Raw genomic sequence first — 24,066 nt, forward strand, 5'->3', positions numbered from 1 at the left:
GAAACACATTTCTCCCAACGAGATACCAGTTTGCTGAGACCATCACTGTAGAATATTTGACTTTGTTGATGGAGCCACAATGTTACCTCTGCTTGCACCGCTTCACCACTATCAAAGTGAAGTCCTCAAAGGTGTTTTTTAAGTTTTGGGAACAGATGAAAATCAGATGGTGCCATGTTGGGACTGTATGGAGGGTGATCAATGACAGTGAACCCAAGGCATCTGATTGTTACAGATGTCACAGTGCTCATAAGTGGTCTGATATTGTCATGCTGAAGGAGAGGGTGCTCCATGTGTGAACGAACTCTTCAAATTCGAGACTCGATTACAGCACGCTGTTTGTCATGCAGTGATGTAGTTACAATACACACTTCCATGTTACACAGACTACAACTCTGAGCCCTCTAGTGGCAGGGGGGCTGCAAATAGGTAGGCACGAAGAATAAAGATGTAGAATGTTAATAAAGTTTGTTTTATTAAAAATGCTTTAAGAGACCTCAAACAAAAAGTTCAGAGGAATTACTTTTCAGCAAGCCCTCATAAATCTACAAATGCAATTAATGTAGGTCTGCCAATATTCAACTTCATCAAGGTCAAGTTCTACCAACATTCTTCTCCAAATAATTCATGTTAATATTTTGTAGCTATGCTTTGCTCAACTGATGAATGAGCAGTAGTCACATTGTTGGCACCTGCTTCCTTTGGAAACAGAACCATTAAACAGAGTATACTTTTCAAACCTCCCACACTTCAAAGGCCCAGGGAAACAACTTCAGTAGATAATATGATAATGAAGCTGCACCATATGCTAGAGAATCTCAATGAATTTATTTGATAATCCTCAGTACACTTCTACACGTGACCCATTTGTAGCACAAAGAATACCGATTCTCTATTAAATTTCTTGCCATGTTCTTTGTAATATGTCCTCTGTCACTGCCGATTTCGCATCAGTGACAAAACATCTGAACATACGAATATCATCCACTTTTATCACATACACGCAGTCCTTCACAAAGTCCCACAAGAATAAATCCAGCAGAGTAACGTCCGGGGCACATGGTGGCCACTAATGGGTGTTTCTCACCAAATCCAGTGACTGGGAAATTTCATATGCAGCAACTCCGGAACAGCACTTGACCAACGTGACGGAGCTCCATCTTGTTGAAATATGTTGGGTTTCAAGTCTTGTCTCTGAGCGTATACAAACTGCTCCCACCAGTCCAGGTACACTGGCCCATTCACCATTTTCTGGAAAGAAGAACAGTCCAACAACTGTGTCGTGCATTAGCCCACACCAGATGTACAGTTTAGGGCTATCATGAACACGTTCAACGATATCATGTAGTCATTCTCAATCCCAAATCCAAACATTACGCCAATTAACCGTTCCTGATACTCGAAATTTTGCCTCATCTAAGAACAAACATATTTACAGGTAGGTGGTATTCATGTCAATATGCTGTAGAAAATTGGTGTCAGCATGGTTTGTAGTTTGGCATCATATATTGTAAGCATCAAAATGAAGATGCTGGTGTACTATGTGATGCAATGTTGCTCGGGGTACATTGAAATGCCTAGATGCCTTCAGAACTGACTTATGCGGGCTTTTGAGAAACACTCATCTCATGTCCTTCACTGTCTCTTCCAAAACACAATGATGTGCACTGCTAGGATGTATCAGAAAACTTGCAGTTACCAGGAACTTACGATACGATTCCTTAATTTTTTTCACATGAGGTGAATCACATCCATACATCATACGATAATTTCTTTCCATAGGAATTGGCGATTTTGTTCCTGCACATAACACTACTACTTACGTGTCCTGCTGTGGACTCGCCATATTCTACATTACATACATGCTCTGCAAGCCACCATTTGGTCTGTGACGGGAAGGTACCGTTACCACCACTGTTCATTTCCTTTCCTGTTCTACTCGCAAAGTAGCATGGGGGAAATGACTATCTATATGCCTCCCTATGAGCCCTAATTTATCTTATCTTTGTCGTACTTATGCTAAATGTATGTCGGAGGCAGTAGAATTGGTCTGCAATCAACCTCAAAGAGCGGTTCTCTAAATTTTCTCAAAATTGTTCCTTGAAAAGAACAACTTTTTTCTTCAGGGATTCCCATTTGAGTCCCTGAAGTATCTCCTTAATATTTGTGTTGCATTTGAATCTATCAGTAACATACCTAGTAGCCAGCCTCTGAATTGCTTTGATGTCTTCCTTTAATCACCTGTTGCAGATAATGAACACTTGTGCACTATTCAAGAATGGGGAACATTCGAGCAGTATTCAAGACAGGGTCGCAGTAGTGTCCTGTACATGGCGTCTTTGCAGATGAACCATACTTTCCTAAAATTCTCCAAATGAACCGAACTCTACCACTTGCCTTCCCTACTACAATCCTTACATGCTCGTTTCATTTCATATCACTTTGGAATGTTACGTCTACATATTTAATCGATGTGAATGTGTCAAGCATCACACTACCAATGCTGTATTTGACCATTGTGGGTTTGTTTTTTCTATTCATTCGCATCAACTTACATTTTTATACATTCAGAACTAACTGCCATTCATCACACCAACTAGAAATTTTGTCTAAGTTATCTTGTAGTCTCCTACAATTACTCAAAAATGAGACCTTCCCATACACCATAGCATCGTCAGCATACTGTTGCAGACTGCTGCTCACCCTGTCCACCAGATCATTTGTGTGTACAGAAAATAACAGCAGTCCTGTCACACTTCCCTGGGGCACTCCTGATGATACCATTCTCTCTGATGACCATTCGCCATTGAGCACAACATATTGGTTACTGTTGCTTAACAAGTCTTCAAGCCACTCATTTATCTGGACACCTATTCCATACACTCATACCTTCATTACCAGTCTTCAGTGGAACAACATGTCAAATGCTTTTGGGCAATCTAGGAATATGGAATCTGCCTGTTGCCACTCATCCAGTTTGCAGGCTATATTGTGACAAAGGGGCAAGCTCAGTTTCACACAAGCCATGCTTTCTGAAACCGTGCTGATTTGTGGATGGATGCTTTTCCATGTCAAGGAAATTTATTATATTCAAACTGATATAATGTTCAAGAATCCTGCAGCAAACTGATGTTAAGGATACTGGTCTGTAATTTTACAGGTCCATTCTTTTACCCTTCTTATACACAGGAGTCACCTGCACTTTTTTCCAGTTGCTTGAGACTTTGTGCTGGGAGAGAGATTTGGGATAAACACAAACTAAGTAAGGAGCCAATGCCGAAGAGTACTATCTGTACTGCATACAATCATGCTGCACTATGGTGACAGCATTTGGCACATCTGACATGAGAATACAAATTCTTTGAGATGCTCTATTACAGGGGTAGTCAACCTTTACTACCTACAAACCATTTTATATCTCTTTTAGTTACATAGTAAAATTTTCTAACCACTCATCAGCTCCACATTAATGGAGATTTATAAAATAGGGAAGTAACTTTACATTACATCAAAATTTTATGAAAATGTAATGAAAATATCTTTAACACCAGCCCAGCCCACTGTGAAAGTTGGAATGCCCACTAGTGGGTGCCAGGGACCAGGTTGACTAACAGTGGTCTAGCACATGGTGCAATTTCATTATCATAAAATTATCTACTGTACTTTTTTCCCTGGGCCTTTGAAATGTCTGAGGTTTGAAAGGACACCCTGTGTTACTCACAAAGCCTGAGGGTATTTTGCCTGTCTCATACATCTTGCATACCAGGTGGTAAGTTCTGCCCTAGTTGGTCTTCCCAAGGTTCTCAATAATTCTGAGGGGAAGTCATCTACTCCAGTTGTCTTGTTAAATTTTTTAACGTATTTACTCCTTTTTTCCGCCTCTTCACATTTAAGTTTCTCCCTTTGTCAATTAAATTCAATATTCCATATGTTATCCAAGAATTTCTACCTATTTGATCTTTTCCACTGATTATTTATCTCATAAAGCAACCCATTAGTCTTCTATTGTATTTCTTTTGCTGATTACAGTCAATATTTGGGTAACACACTCTTTGAACTATCAATGACCACAGGTTCTTCCATGTTATCCATGTCCCGTCTCCTTATTTTCCTACCGTTCCATAATTTCTTCAGTTTTAATCTGCAGTTCATAACCCATAAATTAAGGTCACAGTGTTTTGCAGTTAAAATATGTTTTTTTTTTTCTTTTTAAATATCTATCTTACCATTATATAAATCTATCAGAAACTTTCTCATGTCTCATGGTCTCTTCCTTATACAGAACCTCCTTTCATGATTGTTAAACCAGGCGTTAGAGATTATTAAACTGTGTTTGTGCTGCTTTCACATAAAACTGATTTTGCTTTAGTTACATGACATTAATTTTTTATTTTTATTTAATTTTTTATTTAATTATTTGTCTTTTTCAGGTATTGCTTACAGTGTGACATTTGTTGTTGCCATTACAAAAATTGGTATGTAAAAACAGATGTGATAATTCTTGTCACTTTTAGGAACAAATGCTGAATATTTTATTCGCTGCACAATTATTTCACGTTACTGTAACAGCCATGTTTTCATTGTTTGTTTGTTTGGACACTGTTCTTTCTTCCACAGAAAATTCTTTATATACTTATGGTTAAAATTTCAGTAGCCTGAAGACAAACACCAAATTGGATATAGTGCAGTTCGTACCTGGATATACGAAAAATTAGCATTTCAGCACAACCCCACAAAGTATGTATGATTAATGTCATCTACAATTAATATAAGTAAGGACTATGCCAGTGGGTTTCTTATTCAGAAATCACATTGGAATGTCAATCATACATTGTCAGATGATTGTGTCTGCCTCATGCATGCAGGAGAAATGTCTACCAGCATGTATCTGAATTCAACAGCAGTAGGATTGTGGTCCATAGAGACTGAGGTTTATGAGTATTGCCCCACAAGATTGCTTCTCTTGTTGGTTGGGATCACACAAATATTGTGTATATATGGAATTAATGAGTTCAGGACATCCATACTCAATGCCATTCATGATCTCAACAATAACCTGCAACTAGTGCCCCATAAGACAGGCACCATTCGCTGCCCTGTGCAGTATCTCACAGCCATGTCACATACCATGAGTCAGGAATAAAGCTTGCTAGCAGCAAAGAAAATTATTTACATGGACAGTGCAATGCCATCAGAAGCACCATGAACTGCCAGCACAACAACCATTGTTATGGCTTCCCTTGACATTGCAGCAGATATAAACTTGCTGACAGAAGTGTATCCAACTGCAACATCACACACGAGTGGCACCATGTGTTCTTTTCAAATGAGTCCTGATTCTGCATATGGCATAGCAATGGATGTTCCTGCATGTGGAGACTCCGAAGAGAATGAACATTGCTAGATCACATTCATCACTGCCATATGTCCCCAGCACCTGGTGTGATGGTACAGAGAGTCACTGGGTATGCAACATGAATACCTTTGGTTCACACAGTCCTGTCTCTGGCATGTCTGTGGCATTATCATTCAACAAGATGACAGAGGACTGCAACTTGTCCATGTTACTGAAAACATCTGGTCATGGGTTGTTGGGAGACTGGCACATCACCACTTGCCAGCCACTACAATTGATGAACTTTGGCATAAAGCTGAAGCAGCAGAGAATGTCATAACTGGACCTGTCAGTCAAGCGAAGTTCAATTAGATGCCTAGATCAGTTAGAACCTTTATTGCCACTTGTGGTGACGGTCTGCATACTGAATTTCATGACCTGTATATTCCAAATTTACCAAAAAATTATAAATTTGCTCTTCCAACTATACTGCAGACAGAAAATAATAATGTTTTTTGTTATCTGGTACCCTTCTGGGGGTGGTCAAAAATTTGGAAACACAAAAAAAAAACAGCACATTACCATGCTTAATAGAGTTCGCAAAAACTGTTGGCATTGGAAACAACTTCCAGTCATCTCGTAACTGATAAATACAGGCCATGTATGGTTTCAAGGGAATCTTATAACACTCTTCGTGCACAATAATGGCAAGTTCAGATAACGAGTATTGAGGTGGATAGTGATCACACACCTTTCTCCCCAAAGCAGACCTCAAAGGCTCGATAATATTGAGATCTGGTGATTGTGGTGGCCAGGGGAGATGCGAAAATTCATCCTCATGCTCACAAAACCAGCCCTGGGTGATGCAAGCTGTGTGAACAGGAACCCTGTATTTTTGGAACACAGCACCGCCACAGGGGAACAAACACTGTATCATGGGATGGATCTGATCAGCTAAAATGTTCATGCAACCTTTGGCAATAATGCGACCTAGCAAAGCTAGCAGTTGGAAAAAGTGTAGAACAGGACTCATCTGGCCAAATGACTTTCCTGCATTGTTCCACAGTTCAGGTTTTATGGCTTTAGCAAGAGGTTTCCACCCAAAAAAATGAATTCAACGGCAAACGCACATTGGGGAGGAGTACAGTGTCACAATAATATAGACTGTGAGTGTACTGTGTTCAAAGATTTGGAGGTCAGTACAACCACACAATGTTATGCCTCCCCGCGCCATAACACCTGGACTTCCAGAACGACCACGTCCATGGGAGCATTGTGTGCTTCCACCTCTCACCATATGAGGGTACATCAAGAAACACTATTCAGTTTTATTCTATTCCCATCCAAGAAGAAAACATGGCCCCACCCCTCACTGGTCCAGTCCCACTGTTCTTGAAACCACCAAAAATAAATAACTGGATTTGTGGATCCTTTTCTACAATCCTGATGGATTCAAATTTTTCCTGACATTTTCCATGACATTTACCCCAAGTGGATGGCAGCCTGTGGCCAGTAACAGAAGTTCTTTTCACACACCGACCAACAAGGTTGTTAGTCACAGATAATGGAATGCTCAGGTTTTGGACACAAAAACCACATGTTAAAGACAGTCTCAGCAAAGTCAAAAGATGGTATGTTTGCAATTTTTTGAGCACAGCTCAAACTACTGTAATAAATGGTAAGAATTTGTACAAGGTTATCAGCCATGTAGGTTACTGCAATAAATCTGCCTCATGGAGTCCATCCAGTTGGGTACTGCATAATGAGAGTTCCAGGTTTAAGATTCAATAATGATTTGTATAATGGGCGTTCAAGAAGAAACGAGCCGGAGGCATAATTACAGAAACCAGCACCTGTATGTTAGAAGTATTGACCCTGGCTGTTGGACACTTGTCCCACTGTGACACAAGGTGGTGAATGGCTGTCTCAAAAAATTCCCAGGGTTGCGATGTTAACCAGTTCGGCACATACAGCTGGACGTTGCCGTCCACATGAGTGCAAGAAAGGTTATCCTGGCGTTCTTCTTTGACCATGATGGCTCCCTTCTGATTCACTTCCTGCAGCACAGGACAACAGTGAATGCCCAATGTTACTCGCAAATCTTGCCCCCCCTTCACCAAGTGATCAAATCAAAACAACCAGGCAATCTCACCCGTGAGATCACTCTGCTACACGACGATGCAAAGCCTCATACGGCCAACACAATCACAGCACTCCTGCAGAAATTCAAACTGGAGGTTCTCGGTCACCCTCCATACTGTCTGGACCCCTCTCCCTGTGATTACGCCATTTTTGATCCCCTTAAAAAGGCTCTGAGGGGCAAACGATTCACCTCGGACAACGACATCCAGCTGTACTTGCAGAACTGGTTATCATTGCAGCCCCAGGAATTTTATGAGACAGCCATTCACTGCCTTGTGTCACAGTGGGACAAGTGTCTTGACAGCCAGGGTCAGTACTTCTAACATACAGGTACTGGTTTCTGTAATTATGCCTCAGGCTCATTTCTTTTTTAGTGCTACTTATACATAGAAATCTGAAGAACATGGACACTGGGGACCATCACCAGAACGTGCAACAAAATTAGTATGGATGTCTAGATACCATGGGACACCATCACCTATCACTGAATTAACATTGCATCATTTCAACAAACCCAACAATGCAGAGCATGTCCATGCCATCTACAGAGGGAGCTGTGTTATTTCGTTTAGAACTTTCAATCAACATTCAGCATTTGTGCTCCTTAAAAGAAGAAGCTGTCTGAATCTCGATGGAAAATCTACATTGCTATGACCTACAGATCAATTTCAGCTAACATAGAATTTTCAAGTGAGCCTCTTGCAATGTGTTAATGCATCCATGCCCGAAACCAACCAACAACAACAACACAGTTGACCTATACCATGATCAAACAGTACATTTGTACATCTTTATATGTAGACTGAAGTAGAGTATGTAATGCAGAATAATGCCAGAAAAATGCTGTATGCCATTATTTCATTGTAGAAAACTTGGACCACCCCTGGATGTCAAAAACTTGATAGCCAAGCTCTGGGACCCCAAATTTCAGCATTCGGGAGGACGATGGTTCAATCCCGCATCCGGCCATCCTGATTTAGGCTTTCCGTGATTTCCCTAAATAGCTCCAGGCAAATGCCAGGATGGTTCCTTTGAAAGAGCATGGCCGACTTCCTTTCCCGTCCTTCCCTAATCCGATGAGACTGATGACCTCGCTGTTTGGTCTCTTCCCCCAAACAATCCAATCGAATCCCAAATTTCAAACATGAGGATGACACTTGACATCTGAAGATACCCATACTTCACTCACTGAAAAACAAAGCAGGCAGTTTCCAACTTTTATTGGCTAGCATAAGAGCCAAGAATTTGGTATCGCTTAAAGCTGACAACACCATATTTCTCATTACACCAGAAATTAATGTTTCTGAGTTCTAACTATTGTTTTTTAAAGCAAATGGCACTGCCACGTTCAACTAGAAAATACAGCAACATCCCCACAAGCTGCAGACATGAGGAAGATCAATATCAAAACATGCATCTCCATTGATCAGCCAGTTCTTAGGACAAGACGTTTGCTTCATCATCACTATGAATCTCATACTTATCACCAATCACCACCAACACCATACACTGTGTCTTTCTACCCCACCAATGATATACACTACCAGTTTTTATTTCTCACTAGCATCACATAAAACCACTGGCATATCCTGCATTCCAAACAATTTGGCACCACTATTTGTGCCAGCTGCCAGCAGTCTTCACTCAGTCTATGCACATTGTTCATAAACTGCACAAGATTAACACTCATGCCATCATGACTCACAACAGCAGTCTGCCAATTGTCCCCCACACCACAGTGCTATTGCACCACCCATCAGTGACATTCCTCTGTTGTTTCCCCGTACTCTGGTTCTACGCAGAAATAGGGCATTAACGTTAACTTTGTGTTATTCTGGCTATTGTCAGCAACAATAAAAAATACCATACTATGGCATTAAAACACACACACACACACACACACACACACACACACACACACACACACAGCGATATAATGAAAAGTTTCTCCTTGCCACCAAATTCTATTCTCTAGAAAACTATCCATTTTTATAATGTGTAAAAGATGATGGGTACGAATTACTAACTAATAACTGTATTTAAAAAAAGGTAAATGGTCAGTATGTAGCCATATTTACACATGAAGGTGTAATAAGAATGTAAAATGACTTGCTCCATAGCATTACAATTTATCACACAAAGGATTCATGAAACATGAAACTGATGTGCACGTGGACATGCAAGTGCACACACCATGTCATGTGCCTACCTGCCTCTGGGATTGGAATTTTTACTAGAGAATGTTCCTACACCATATTTCTCTTACCTATGGCAAGTTGATTCAGAAGTTGTACTCCCTGATACAATGAAATAATCTGCATCATCATATTCCTGTACACCTTAAGATCAACTCTGATAACCTTACAGGATTAGCTACAAATGAAGGTAGACAGACTACAAGAACAACATGTCATCACTACACTCTTGGTCTAAATTTGCAAACCCAATGGATCATAATTATTTTGGTGATTTCTACCCATACTAAACAATACATCTTAGACACTTACCAGCTCCCTGTCCAGAGAAATTAATGGCCAAACTATCTAGAGGCCAATATTTCTCAAAAACATAGCATGAGCATAAGGTCTTCCCTTATTACAAACATTTTTTTCTAAGGAACTGTTTTAGGTACAGCTATGCAGTTCGTTGCAAATGGTAGTTTAAGTTTTTATGGATATACTTCTGCACGTGCTATGATAGCATATAATTTCTTTTCTTCTTTCTTGTTACAGGCAGTGAAATTTAGGAGTGCTGCTGTCACTACGGTATCCATGCAGGACAAAGAACAACGTGTTTCATGGTTTCATGAAACACAGTCGCCTACAACGTATCAGAAGCAGTTCCAAAGTGCCTAAGGTCAAGACCTGCCACATGTGACGGGTGTCAAAGGATAGTATCAGCAGTTTAAAGAGACTAGCAGTACTGGTGACAAGGTAGGAAGCAGCAGACCTGGATTGAGTGACAATACTGCTGACACCGTACACACAGCATTTCAAATGCAGTAGTAGGAAATCGATCCTTCACATTTCCAGAGAAACAGGCATACCACAGAACACTGTGGTGAGTATTTTACACAAACAGCTGCATTTCCATGATTACAAAGTGCAGTTCCTGCCAGCTTTGCAGCCATATGATAGGCCCAGATATGCAGTGTTTGCTAGAAATCTAATGAAATGAACCAGTGAAGAGGATGAGTACCTTAATAAAGTAGCTTTATCTGATGAAGTGACTTTTCACATCTCTGGGAAAGTAAATGGTCATGATGTCCAGATCTGGGAGTCGGAGAACCCACAAACGGCATTATGGTACAGCAGATCAAGGGCAGCCCAAAAGTGAATGTGATGGACGTGGCTTGAAGCACAAAACAATTTTTGATCTTTCTTTTTTACTGAGCCTACCATTACAACAGTTTTTCTGGACAGGTTGCGACTTCACGTTACACCTCAGTTACAGACCATGGATAATGTTTCAACAAGACAGTGCACCGCCATACTCGACATATTTTGTTTTGAAGTTCTTGGACGAAATATTTCTGGGCAGGTAGATGGTCTAACATCATGCCACCATGTTCATTAGACAAACCCCTCTTGATTTTTTGTAGAGTTAAGTTAAGGATAATTCAGCTCATCAGTTCCTGATACGCGAACTCTTAGGGCACTAACAAGAGATGCGGAAGAAATGGTGAGGGAAGAAATGGTGGCAAAGACATGGAAAGACATGCCTAGATATTCTATGGGCAACATATGGAATACATGTAGAAGGGTAGCCATAAAAAAAACCCTTTACGAGTTAAGCTACCATTTGCTACAAACCACATTGTTGTATCTAGAACAATTCCTTAGAAATATTATTTTGTAATCAGAGAAAGTCATTATGCACACCATGTATATTGGCAGACACCAACCAACAATTGCCTCTCAATGAAGAAACTTAGAACTTCATGGTATCTTATATGCCTTTTGAACTCTACCACTTTTTTTATGTTTTTAAATTTTAATGTGGAGGTAGCTATACATGGCATCAAAGATGACATATCACACTGTAACCATGCTGAGATGGTTTCAAAATGGCCTCCAATGGTGGAAGTTGGTAATCATGATACACTGCAACTGTGATTGCAATACACAATTACTTATTATCAATATAACTGCTTACTTGATTTGGAATTGCCAGTGCTCCAGAGATATTTTGTCACTATTTGAAGTACTTAATTCACAACATGCTCAGTGTGGTAACTACCCAATGCCATCACGTAACTGTTCATCTCAAGAAAGTCATCTAACACTTGCTTCTATATTACACACACACACACACACACACACACACACACACACAAAAAAAAACAATGGTCTGTAAGGCAACCAGAAGTGTGGGTCCCCCCCCCCCCTCGCCCCCCCCTCCACACACACACACACACACACACACACACACACACACACACACACACACACACACACACACACACACACACACACACAGTGGAATACTTAGTTACACACTAAGCAAGAGAGGGTGATTGAGACCAGCACAATAACATATCACAGAAATATGAATAAACCACAAGTCCCTAAATATCACAGATTTTCAATCCTTTTCAGGCAACCAAAATTGCATAGATCTTTCCAGTTTCACACTTCCTAAGAAATAAAAGTGTAAAATTTCCATGGTTTCAAGAACAACAGGCATTTCTTACCCCCAAAATTATTTAAAATCGGCACATTGTCTAGCCATAGAGCACAAATCTGTGGAATTCACAGTCTAGGTCACATTTTAATTTAATTGAACAGATAGCAGGTTTTGGCATTACAGCCATCATCAGAGCTTTCAAAAAAACAGAGGGCATGGAGTCATAAATTGTATTGTGTAATAATAATAATAATAATAATAATAATAATAATAATAATAATAATAATATAAAAAAAAGGTTTGACAACAAAAATGAAGACGACCATAAAGAACTGATAGTATATTTATAAAAAATATCAACAGCATCACAAATTAATTATTTTCAAAATAAGAGAGAGGCTTTAGTCATCATAAGGTCAAGGACCTGCTTATGTGGCACTAAATTCCTTCTGGTAACAGTTCACAAGCTTCTCATCGCCCTGTTTGGCACATGCAGAAGTTGGTAAGACAGTCTATGCATGTGCAGCCTATGAAAAGGACCAGTTCTCACAGCTGTGCCACTATTCATTGAGCCTGACCCCGCATCAAAAAACAGGGGAGTGGGTCCATACACATTTCACAGACCTCTTCTTCGGCTCCAAGTGGGTCCTGAAGGCAGATGCCTTGTCCTGTTTTTCATACATGGCCACCAGCATGGCATCCACTACACAGGCAGTGACCATCTACACTCTGGTGACCATTTTCATACTGACAGTGCCTTTATCACCACTGTGTCCAGAAATGGTCCACGATTTACATCAATACAGATTGCATCTTTCTGCTACAGGAACAGAATACAATACCACACGGCTGCATCTATTACCCTTGGCTAAACTTGTAGGTGACACAGTTCACAAGGATGCTTAAGTCACTAATGAAAAAAGGACTATGGATGATGACAAAGGATGAAGCTTCAGTAATCTTCTTAGCCACCAACAGGTCCATCTCCACCAATGGGTGCAGTCTGATTGAGATTTGCACAGCCACTGCTGTTGCTCCCTTAATCTACAGTGACACACAACGAAACACCTTTCCTCCCCCCCCCCCCCCTCCTCCCCCAGAGCTGGAGCCTTGCCTGGGTGCAGACATCCAGACCCAAACCCAGAAGAACAAGGAGAAAGCATAGTGCACCACTGGAATCTACAGAGCATCCAGCCATCAGAGGTTGCCTTTGTGTCACATCCAGCAGCATGTCAGGATTACAGGTACACACTTGCTGTATCTTCCAATTGCTAGATTTGCTGCAGAATACAAGTATGACTTTGAACTTAGTTACTACTGCCAACCATCAACACCCTCTCTACTACAATGACATATGACAGCTGGTTTGGACCTCAATGGGAACACAGCCATTGCCTTCACTTCAACCCCTGCCTGTACCTCTGGTGCCCTTAACAATTGTTGCAGTTTACTTTCCCTGCAGGACCCTCTGGTGAGAACCTCAGCAGCAGCAGCAGCAGCAGCAGCAGCAGCAGCAGCAGCTGCAGCTCCTCGACCTCGTCGTCATTGTCATTGACAGTCATAATTTCTGACTATTTCCATCTTTATGGTACAGTAAAAGGAAAATGAAATTGGTACCCCTGTCAAATAGCGATACAGATCTAGCAGCTATTTGCACACAACAACTGAACGTGACCATAACTGCTGCTCCCATCATGTCTTGTGGGTAATGCCTCTACTGGTGATATGCATACAAAGAGGTGGGGAGTACTTTGCAGCTAACAGCCAGTTTTGGGTTTAAAGGAAATGCTATCTACATCTTCTCACTACAGCAATTATCAGATCCTTGTTATGGACTTTTCCTCTTTTGGACAGCTCCTCTACTGTTTACCTGTAATTCTGGTATTGGAACTACTCTAGGCTCATCACCGTTTGTGTCTATATCCTATCATCCTGAGGTTCTCCTACGCCATTGTAATAACTAATATTGATAAGAGCAAAACAATTTGACAGTAATTTCAATGAGTTCACAGAATTACTAAATAATTGTAGAATGTCCTGCTATGACACGAAACAAACATTACCCAGATGCCATTATAAATGCTGTAGATACTATTTACCATGTGAAGAAAATTGTTTAAAACTCAAAATGCATAGCACAGTATTAATAAAATGAATGTTTACAGATATCAGTTTGCATTTAATACTTTTTCACACAGTAACAGTAAGACTAACCAAAAGCAGTCTGCTTTCAAAGAAAAATAGACCTGAAAAACAACTGTGCGCAAACCAAACAGCGCACAAACAGGTTTGTGTTTCCCTCCTTCCACCCCCCCCCCCAACCCCCCTTACACACACGAACAAATTAGAGAGATTAAGGTGGTCTTCTTGCCTCTTCAGCACATTCTCTACAAACTGAACACAAAAGCTTTGTGGCTTGACTCTAACCAGACATTTTAGAGCAGTTTAACAGACACAAACTTCATAGAATTGCATCACAGTTTAACTAAAAATTAATACAAAATGTGTCTCATAAATCAAAGAGGGAGTTCTTAAGCTATTTGTCATAAATACCTTCTCGCCTGACTTCTCATGGATGTAACAAGGGAGATCCAGCTGCTCATCATAGCTTTCTATCCAGCCATCAGGGAGGGGAATGTTCACCACATCTAATGCACTCTCCTGCAAATAGAGAATACACAGGGTCAGCCATGAACTCAGAATATTTCCAGAAACATGACAGTCCCTATATTTTATTAATAAATTTAAAAGTTACACATTTTAATTATAATACATGACTCCATACGTTAAAATGGTAATTTTGAGGATCATCAAAATCAGACCTCAACAAAATGTCTAATAACATAAAATTTACATAGCAGAAAGTTTCAGATGTGTGTATTCCTAATGGTACTATAACAATGAACCAATACTTTTCATGAGTATGTGGCTAACATCAGTAGATAGCACTCTGAAATGTACTTACTATTTTACTTTCTTTAAGAAATTGTTCCATTGACTTTTTAGATATTTTTTTATTAGGTTGTTTAGCCTTGCTAGATGAAAGCATTCAAGGGTATCTCTTACACTGGACCTGACAATTTTACTTTTTGCAGCATAAACACACGTTTTTACCATAAAAAAATAAAGGGGTAAGGAGAGGGATATATATGCAGGGAGTTACAGTGTGTATAAGATTTTGGGTACCAATATTGATATTGCAGATTGTGGTTTGAATAGGCTCAATGTAGACAATGGAGAGCTATGATTATCAAAGAAATAATACATTAACTTAATTTTGAAACTGGGTAAACAAATTGTAAGTTATTTCAAAGTTGAATGCTTGCAACAAAGTACTTAGAATAAATCTTGTGGTGTAAGGAGGGACTAAAAGTAGTGTACAATGAAAGAATTAGGTATCACAAGCGATGTTGATCTAAGAAAGATATATCTGAGGGAAGATGTGGGGTGGAGACCTGACATGAGTTAAGATTATTGTGTTAACCAGGATGTATCTCTGTAGAAATGAGTAGCAGTAGCACACTTGTGATATACCTCACATGTTAATTTGGCATAAGGTTGAAGAACCAGGAAATGTTATAGATCGTATTTTACCAAAGGGTATCACACACAACGGTGGATAAAACTAAGCTTTGACTCACTTTATTTTAAATATCTTTGGGAGGGGAAAAATTCTGCTGTGTTTTTGTAAAATACAAAGCAACACAAATACCTTCCAGCACACACAGCCTATTTTCCATTTAATTGAAGTGGTCATTCAGTATTGAACAAAACTCCTCTTTCTGAGGGCTGAAATGGATTTCTGTATTATCTATGACTGTAAGTGGAACAAGAATATTCACAAAATAAACTGCTTCATCAGCCTCTACTGGTTGGTTGGTTGGTTGGTTGGCTGGCTGTTGGAGTCAAAGGGAATAAACTGCAAGGTCATCATCAGTACCTTCATCCTATATGTACTCAACCAGGAATAATCCTAAGGAGGAGGATATAAAAGGCAAATCCTGGGAAGCCTAATTGTAAACAAGATACATTAAGACATATAAAATCAAGGAGAAGTAGGATGGGAGTGAGAGCGGGTAAGGTGGATGAGTCACTCAGCCCAGAATGCAGCTGAAGGCCCTGGAGCATGGTAGGCAATGGGAGAGACACCCTCTGCATACCACCAACACCCTCTCACCATCTGTTACCCCAGGTAAACAAGAAGCACAGACAAAATGATAAAATTTGAAGAATGATAAAACATTAAAAATGGTAAACATAAAAGAATAAGGAGAATAAAGAGGTGGGTAGGGTAGAGGCTAGGCGAGACTGCCGGGCAAGGGCCGCCGTGGCATGGGTCCCCTCGGCAAGAGCAGGCGAGGTGTGCCCCTCCAACCCTTCAGGTAGTCAATGAGATCAAAGTGCCCCTCCTCACAGCGAGAAGTAGAAACCATCTTCACAGGTGAAATGTAAAACCAGGTCAGAGGCCTTGGTGTCGTCTGCTAGCACTGGAGGTAGCGTGTCAGGAAGGTTAAGACATCGCTGCAAAGCAGCCAGATCTGGACAGTCTAGTAGGATGTGGGCCACCTTCAGGTGGGCACCACATCGGCAATAAGGTGGGTTATCACGTCAGAGACTGTGGCCATGGGTCAGCCAAGTGCGGTCCACAAATAGCCAACATAGAACAGTGGATTCACAGCAAGAAGTGAGAGAACACTGCCACGTGGTCATGGTCTCTTTTATAGCCCTCAGTTTGTTTGATAAGTCCAAGGCGGATCATTATGAGTTTCAGACTGCCAACAATTTATGGCGCAGAGTTGACTGTTCTGGGACACTCATTTACAAAATCGGCATCCTGGTGGCCAACTTTGCCAAGTGCTTGGAATGTTCATTTTCTGATATCCCAACATGTCCAGGGGTTTAAACAAAGCCCAGAATGCAGCTGAAGACCGTCCAGTTTGATGGAGGCCAGAAAGAAGATGCTGGATAGTCATGACAAAGGTTGAACTAGTCTATAGCCTGAAGGCTGTTCAGCGAGTTGCTGCAGATCACAAGCATCTTGCCAGTGCAAGAACGAGCATAGCTAAGGGTTCATTTGACGGTCACTAATACAGCACTGAAGACACTGCATCCATTCGGCAGAAAGCGTAGTTCATTGCGCCTTGCATGTGTGTACGCAAAACCGGTTCACCCATCAACCAATGAGGTGTCAGTGCATACAAATTCCAAACCCGGAAAAGCCTCAAAGACAACCAGGAACAGGTGAACATCATAGGCTTAACTGAATCTTTTGGTCCAAAGGATACATCGAGACAGATCCGAGATCGGAGTACACAACATGGGGGCATATGCAACTGCTCTCTGACAAGAGATGACACTGAGGGAAGTTGGAATTCAGAGCAGAGACACTAGTCTAACAGCAACTGTGATCCCAGTTCTGGGTTTCTGTAGTGGGAGGTGGATCTCTCTACTAGGAAAAAGGACAGAGTTGTTTGGATGCTTAGGGGAGCTGTGAACATGTACAGCAAAACAGAGTAGCTGTTGTTGGTGCCTGATGCATACTGGAGGGACCCCAGCCTCTGCAAGTAGGCTGTTCACAGTGCTAGTTCGAAAGGCTTCTGTTGCAAGTCAGACCCACAATGGTGTATGGGTCCAGTCACTGCGATGCTCAGCGTGATGCCAAATCATACATCAAACTTCCATAACCAAGATGGGACAGGATCAGGCTTTGTAAAGCTGCAGAAGAGTAGTGCAGTCTGCACCCCAGCTGGTGTTACTGAGGCAGCGAAGTGTATTAAGTTGTAGCCAGCACCTTTGCTTAAGCTGGCGAAGATGGGGAAACCACATCAGCTAAGCATTGAAGACCAGTCCCATAAAACAGTATGTCTCCACCACATTGAGTAATTGGTTGTTGAGGTAGAGTTCTGATAGGCGATGAACAGTACAACGGCAACAGAAGAGCATGGACATGAGTCTTGGTGGCTGAAAACTGGAAGCCGTGGGTGAGAGTCCACAACTGCGCCCTTTCAAATGGTGCCCTGCAGTCGGCATCCAGCAACAACCACACTAGAGGAAAAATAATAAAAACAAAAAATTGTTGGTATACAAGGAGGGTGATACTGAAGACTGCACAGCTGCTGCTAGACCACTGATGGCCCGTATAAAGAGGAGGATCCTTAATGCAGAGCCCTGCAGGACGCGATTCTCTTGGATATGGGGGGCACTGTGGAAAGCACCAAATGCAACCCAGAAAGTGTGGTGTGGCAAGAAGTTCTGGACAAAAATCCGACGCGGACTCCCGAGACTCTACTCATGTAAGGTAGCAAGGATGTAATGTTACCATGTGATGTCATAAGTCTTTTGTAGGTCGAAGAATACAGCGATAAGTTGGTAATCTAAGCTGTCCGGATGGCAGACCCCACGCAAATCAAATTATCAGCAGTGGAACAGCCTTGGTAAGAACCACCTTAGGATGGAGCCAGATGGCCCCGAGACTCAAGGAGCTAACACAGTCACTGGCTCACCAGACATCTGAGCAACTTGCAGAACATTGGTGAGACTAATTCAGCAATATCTCTGCTTCTTACCCAGTTTCAGTACTGGAACGATGGTGCTTTCTTGCCACCGAGATGGGAACTCACCCTCACTCCAGATATGGTTGAAGATGGTAAGGAGATTATACTGACAATCCACTGAATTGTGTTTGAGCATTTGGTTGTGGATGTGGCCTGGCCCTGGGGCAGTATCAGGGCAAGGCACCAAAGAATTCCCACTCACTGAATGGATCATTACAGGGCTCCAGGTAACATATAGTGAAAGATAAGTGCAAATTGCTCCATCTGCTGTTTAAGGCCATGAAAGGCAGGTTGACAGTTCTCAGACACAGAGGCTCAAGCATAATGCAGAGCAAAATGTTTGGCTATGGCATTTGGGTCAGTGAAAACAGCAAGGTACCCCTTCCCAGTGTGAGAAGCAGGATGAGGGTGATGCGTCTCTGGCTGGGGGATGGGGATCAGCGTCCCCGGTGGGTGGGGAGCCATTGCTCCCAAAGTAGATGTGGGGGAAGCAGCAGGAGGAGAGCCCCCAACCAGCAGGGGGGCACGCATGGTGGAGGGACCCTGAGGGCTTGCTGTAGGATGCATAACAGGGAGAAGTACCATCGGCAGAGAGCGCGACATAGTCATAGCCATAGCACATATTTTCAAGCGTGCAGGAAATAGATGCTCATACTTTTTCTTGACCTCTCTCTCTCTCTCTCTCTCTCTCTCTCTCTCTCTCTCTCTCTCTCTCTCTCTCTGAAAGGCAGTGCAGTCTGGTGAGCAGGGAGAATGGTGCTCTCCACAGCTGATGCAGACAGGGGAGAGAACCACAAGGAATTTTCATGTGCAACGGTTGTCCACAATTCCCACAGACTAGGCTGGTGTTGCAATGTGAAGACGTGCCCAAATTTCATACATTCGAGGCACCGCATGTGGGAGTGGGGGACATGAGGTGTCACGTCACATCGGTATACCACCAGCTTGACTTTTTCAGGCAACAAATCGCCCTCAAAGATCAAGATGAAGATCCCAGTACCAATCCATTGTCCTTTGGCCCCCTATGGACATGACGGACAAAGTTAGTTAGTTTGTTTCATTTTAGGGTTCAAAAACAACTGGGGTCATACGTGCCTGAGTCAAAACTATAGAACATGAAGACAGAAATAAGTTTCACAATGACTATATGTCAATCCCAATTGACATTTGAGAAGACAGCTAAAAACAAGGACATGGAGAAAGGGCTACAAGACACCATACAGAAATGTGAGGTCCAAAAGCAAAAATTAAATGGCCTTCACCATATTGCTTCAACAGATAAAAAGTAAAATGCGGTCAACAGACCATGCATCATTTGCTAAAATGCCCGATAACTCAGACAGCAAATCCAAGCGGGAACATAAACGGTTAAAAAATGGGCAATCCGTCAGAAAGTGGCGGGCAGTTAAAACTTGCGCACAATGTGTACAAAGTTATGGGGGAGGGCCACTTATCAAATGACGATTGTTAAGAAGGCAGTGCCCAATTTGCAACCTAGTTCAAACGACCTCCTCCTAGCGGGAGGGCCAAGAGGAGGTTGTCCAAGTTGCTGGGAGATGATTCATAATCCTGAGCTTATTCTCATGACGGGAGGACCAATGGCAATGCCAAAGGGACACCACCTCCTGACAGACAGAGATCATTGGAGGGAATATAGGAACTAGTGGGCTGAGGTATGAGGACTGCAGCTTTGGCAGCAATGTCAGCAGCCTCGTTTCCTGGCACACTGGCATGACCAGGAACCCACATAAACATCACAGTGGCTCCATCAAGAGTGAGAAAGTGACAGTTTTCCTTGACCCGTTGCACTACGGGATAAGCTGTGTACAGCACACATAGACTTCGAAAGGCGCTGAGAGAGTCTGAGCAGAGGACACAACTGAAAAGTCTGTGTCGCCAGATGTACTCGATGGCCTGGTACAGGGTAAAGAGCTCGGCTGTAAACACTGAGCAGTAAACCAGAAGCCGATATCGAAAGACATGGGCACCAATGATGAAGGGACATCCTACACCATGGTCAGTCTGAGAGCCATCAGTGAACACAAAGTAACTATTGTGAAGTTCCATGTGAAGGGCATGAAACTAAAGGCGAAAGACCGAGGCTGGAGTAGTGTCCTTAGGAAGCGAACGAAAGCCATGGTTAACACAGGCTGCTTCACAAAGCCAAGGTGGTGAAGGGTTCACACCCACTGGAAAAGTTGCAGGTAGTGTGAATTTAAGCCGCCAGAGCAAGTGCCAAAAGCGGACTCTAGGAGGTAACAGAGAAGAGGGACATATACCCCATACTGGTGATCACAGGAATCATCGAAGGAGGAGGCAGGGGATGGGTGGCCATGCATGGCAGACAAACGGCATGCATACCTGCTGAGGAGAAAGTCATGGCGATAGGACACTGGTAGTTGAGCAGCTTCAGCATACAGACTCCCAACTGCACTAGCGTAAAAGGTACTAGTGGCCAAACGGATGCCACAATGGTGGATAGTGTTGAGATGCTGTATGAGAAATAGACGAGCACGCACATAAACAAAGCACCCATAGTCTAGTTTCGAAGAGATAAGGGACTGGTACAAATGGAGGAGGGTGGTTTGATCGCCACTCCTTGAAGTACCACTGAGGGCACGTAGGACATTGAGGGACCGCATACAGCGGGCTGCCAGGCAAGACAAATGGGAGGACCAAGAGCCACCAGAAATTCATACAGACAGTTTTGTCAGTGGAAAAATGAAAGCCATTGTCGATGCTCCAGGAGTAAAGATGATCAAGACATCGCTGAAGACGTCACTTAGTGAGACAGGTCCGGGGTCTGTGCAGAACTGCCACAGATGGCAAAATCGTGAGGAAGTCGAGCAGATGTGCAGAACTATAGACCTATATCTCTAACTTCGATCAGTTGTAGAATTTTGGAACACGTATTGTGTTCGAGTATAATGACTTTTCTGGAGACTAGAAATCTACTCTGTAGGAATCAGCATGGGTTTCGAAAAAGACGGTCATGTGAAACCCAGCTCGCGCTATTCGTCCACGAGACTCAGAGGGCCATAGATACGGGTTCACAGGTAGATGTCGTGTTTCTTGACTTCCGCAAGGCGTTCGATACAGTTCCCCACAGTCGTTTAATGAACAGAGTAAGACCATATGGACTATCAGACCAATTGTGTGATTGGATTGAGGAGTTCCTAGATAACAGGACGCAGCATGTCATTCTCAATGGAGAGAAGTCTTCCGAAGTAAGAGTGATTTCAGGTGTGCCGCAGGGGAGTGTCATAGGACCGTTGCTATTCACAATATACATAAATGACCTTGTGGATGACATCGGAAGTTCACTGAGGCTTTTTGCGGATGATGCTGTGGTGTATCGAGAGGTTGTAACAATGGAAAATCGTACTGAAATGCAGGAGGATCTGCAGCGAATTGACGCATGGTGCAGGGAATGGCAATTGAATCTCAATGTAGACAAGTGTAATGTGCTGCGAATACACAGAAAGATAGATCCTTTATCATTTAGCTACAAAATAGCAGGTCAGCAACTGGAAGCAGTTAATTCCATAAATTATCTGGGAGTACGCATTAGGAGTGATTTAAAATGGAATGATCATATAATGTTGATCGTCGGTAAAGCAGATGCCAGACTGAGATTCATTGGAAGAATCCTAAGGAAATGCAATCCGAAAACAAAGGAAGTAGGTTACAGTACGCTTGTTCGCCCACTGCTTGAATACTGTTCAGCAGTGTGGGATCCGTACCAGATAGGGTTGATAGAAGATATAGAGAAGATCCAACGGAGAGCAGCGTGCTTCATTACAGGATCATTTAGTAATCGCGAAAGCGTTACGGAGATGATAGATAAACTCCAGTGGAAGACTCTGCAGGAGAGACGCTCAGTAGCTCGGTACGGGCTTTTGTCAAAGTTTCGAGAACATACCTTCACCGAAGAGTCAAGCAGTATATTGCTCCCTCCTACGTATATCTTGCGAAGAGACCATGAGGATAAAATCAGAGAGATTAGAGCCCACACAGAGGCATACCGACAATCCTTCTTTCCACGAACAATACGAGAATGGAATAGAAGGGAGAACCGATAGAGGTACTCAAGGTACACTCCGCCACACACCGTCAGGTGGCTTGCGGAGTATGGATGTAGATGTAGATGTAGAAAAAGGGAAGCAGAGATGCCCAGCGGGAGACAGGCCATTACAGGGTTAATGGCAATAGAAAGTAGGACAACGCTCAGGACGGAACACTGAGGCACACCGGTTTCCTGGGTACAGGCAGAACCCACACGCACCTTGAAAACCAGGTCTTTTAAAAATCCTTCAAGGAAGCCGGACAGGTGGCCACGGAAGCCCCATGTGTAAAGAGTACGGAGGATACCAGTTCTCCAGCAGGTGTCGTAGGCCTTCTATAAATCGAAAAACATGGCTACAGTCTGGGATTTCTGCAGAAAACCATTCGTGACATGGATGGACAAAGTAATGAGATGGTCAACTGCAGAACAGCACGCTTGAAATCCACACTGTGCAGTCATTAGTAAATTGCAAGACTTGAGCCACCATACCAGCCGGGCATGAATCATATGTTCCATCACCTTGCAAACACAGCTGGTGGGAGAGATGGGGCGGTAGTTAGAAGGAAGGCTTTTTTCCTTACCGGGTTTAGGTATGGGTATGGCAGTGGCTTCACGCCAATGTCCAGGAAATGTGCCCTCTGCCCAGATGCACTTGTACGTATTAAGCAGAAAGTGCTTGCCCGCAAGAGAAGGTGCTGCATCATCTGAGTATGGACATCGTCTGGCCCTGGGGCGGAGGATCGAGATGAACTGAGAGCATGATCTAGCTCCTTCATAGTGAAGCCAGCATTGTAGCACTCACGATTCTGAGAAGATAAGGGTACCACCCGAGCCTCCTCCACTTGTTTCCAGCGAAGGAAGGCAGGGTGATAGTGGGAGGAGCTCAAAATTTCCGCAAAATGGTGGCCAAGATGTTGGAGATAGCAATAGTGTCCACAATGACATTGTCTGCTACTGTCAGGCCAGATATTGATGAATGGATCTTGGTCCCAGAGAGCCATCGGAGGATGGCTCAAATGACAAAGGAAGGTGTGGAACTGTTAAACGAACTAGTGAATGAAGTCCAGCTAGCTTTTTTGCTATCCCGAATAATGTGACGACACTTTGCAGTGCACCTGTTTATAATGAATGCAGTGTGCCATCGTAGAATGAAGGTTAAAAACATGGAGAGCACATCTCCGCACGCGAACTGTGTCACAGCATGCCTCAGTTCACCAAGGGACTGGGACATGGGGTGGTAAAGAGGAAGCGCAAGGAATGGAATGCTCTGCAGCAGTAAGGATAACGTTTGTGAGATATTCCGCCTGTGCATCACAACTGGGGAAATATTGTTCTTCGAAGGT

At 42.6% G+C, this 24,066-nt stretch overlaps 1 protein-coding gene across 2 annotated transcripts in view; it reads right to left on the reverse strand.

The window, feature by feature from the left end:
• Positions 1-24,066, reverse strand: part of LOC124722940 (rho GTPase-activating protein 12-like) — a 245,819-nt gene that overhangs the window by 196,447 nt on the left and 25,306 nt on the right. For both annotated transcript variants that reach the window (XM_047248103.1, XM_047248102.1), the window contains exon 3: positions 14,657-14,764. In XM_047248103.1, coding sequence (XP_047104059.1) covers positions 14,657-14,764 — 108 coding nt within the window. The remainder of the gene's footprint in view (positions 1-14,656; positions 14,765-24,066) is intronic.

The sequence above is a fragment of the Schistocerca piceifrons genome, chromosome X (assembly GCF_021461385.2).
Source record: "Schistocerca piceifrons isolate TAMUIC-IGC-003096 chromosome X, iqSchPice1.1, whole genome shotgun sequence".
Taxonomy (NCBI): Eukaryota; Metazoa; Arthropoda; class Insecta; order Orthoptera; family Acrididae; genus Schistocerca; species Schistocerca piceifrons.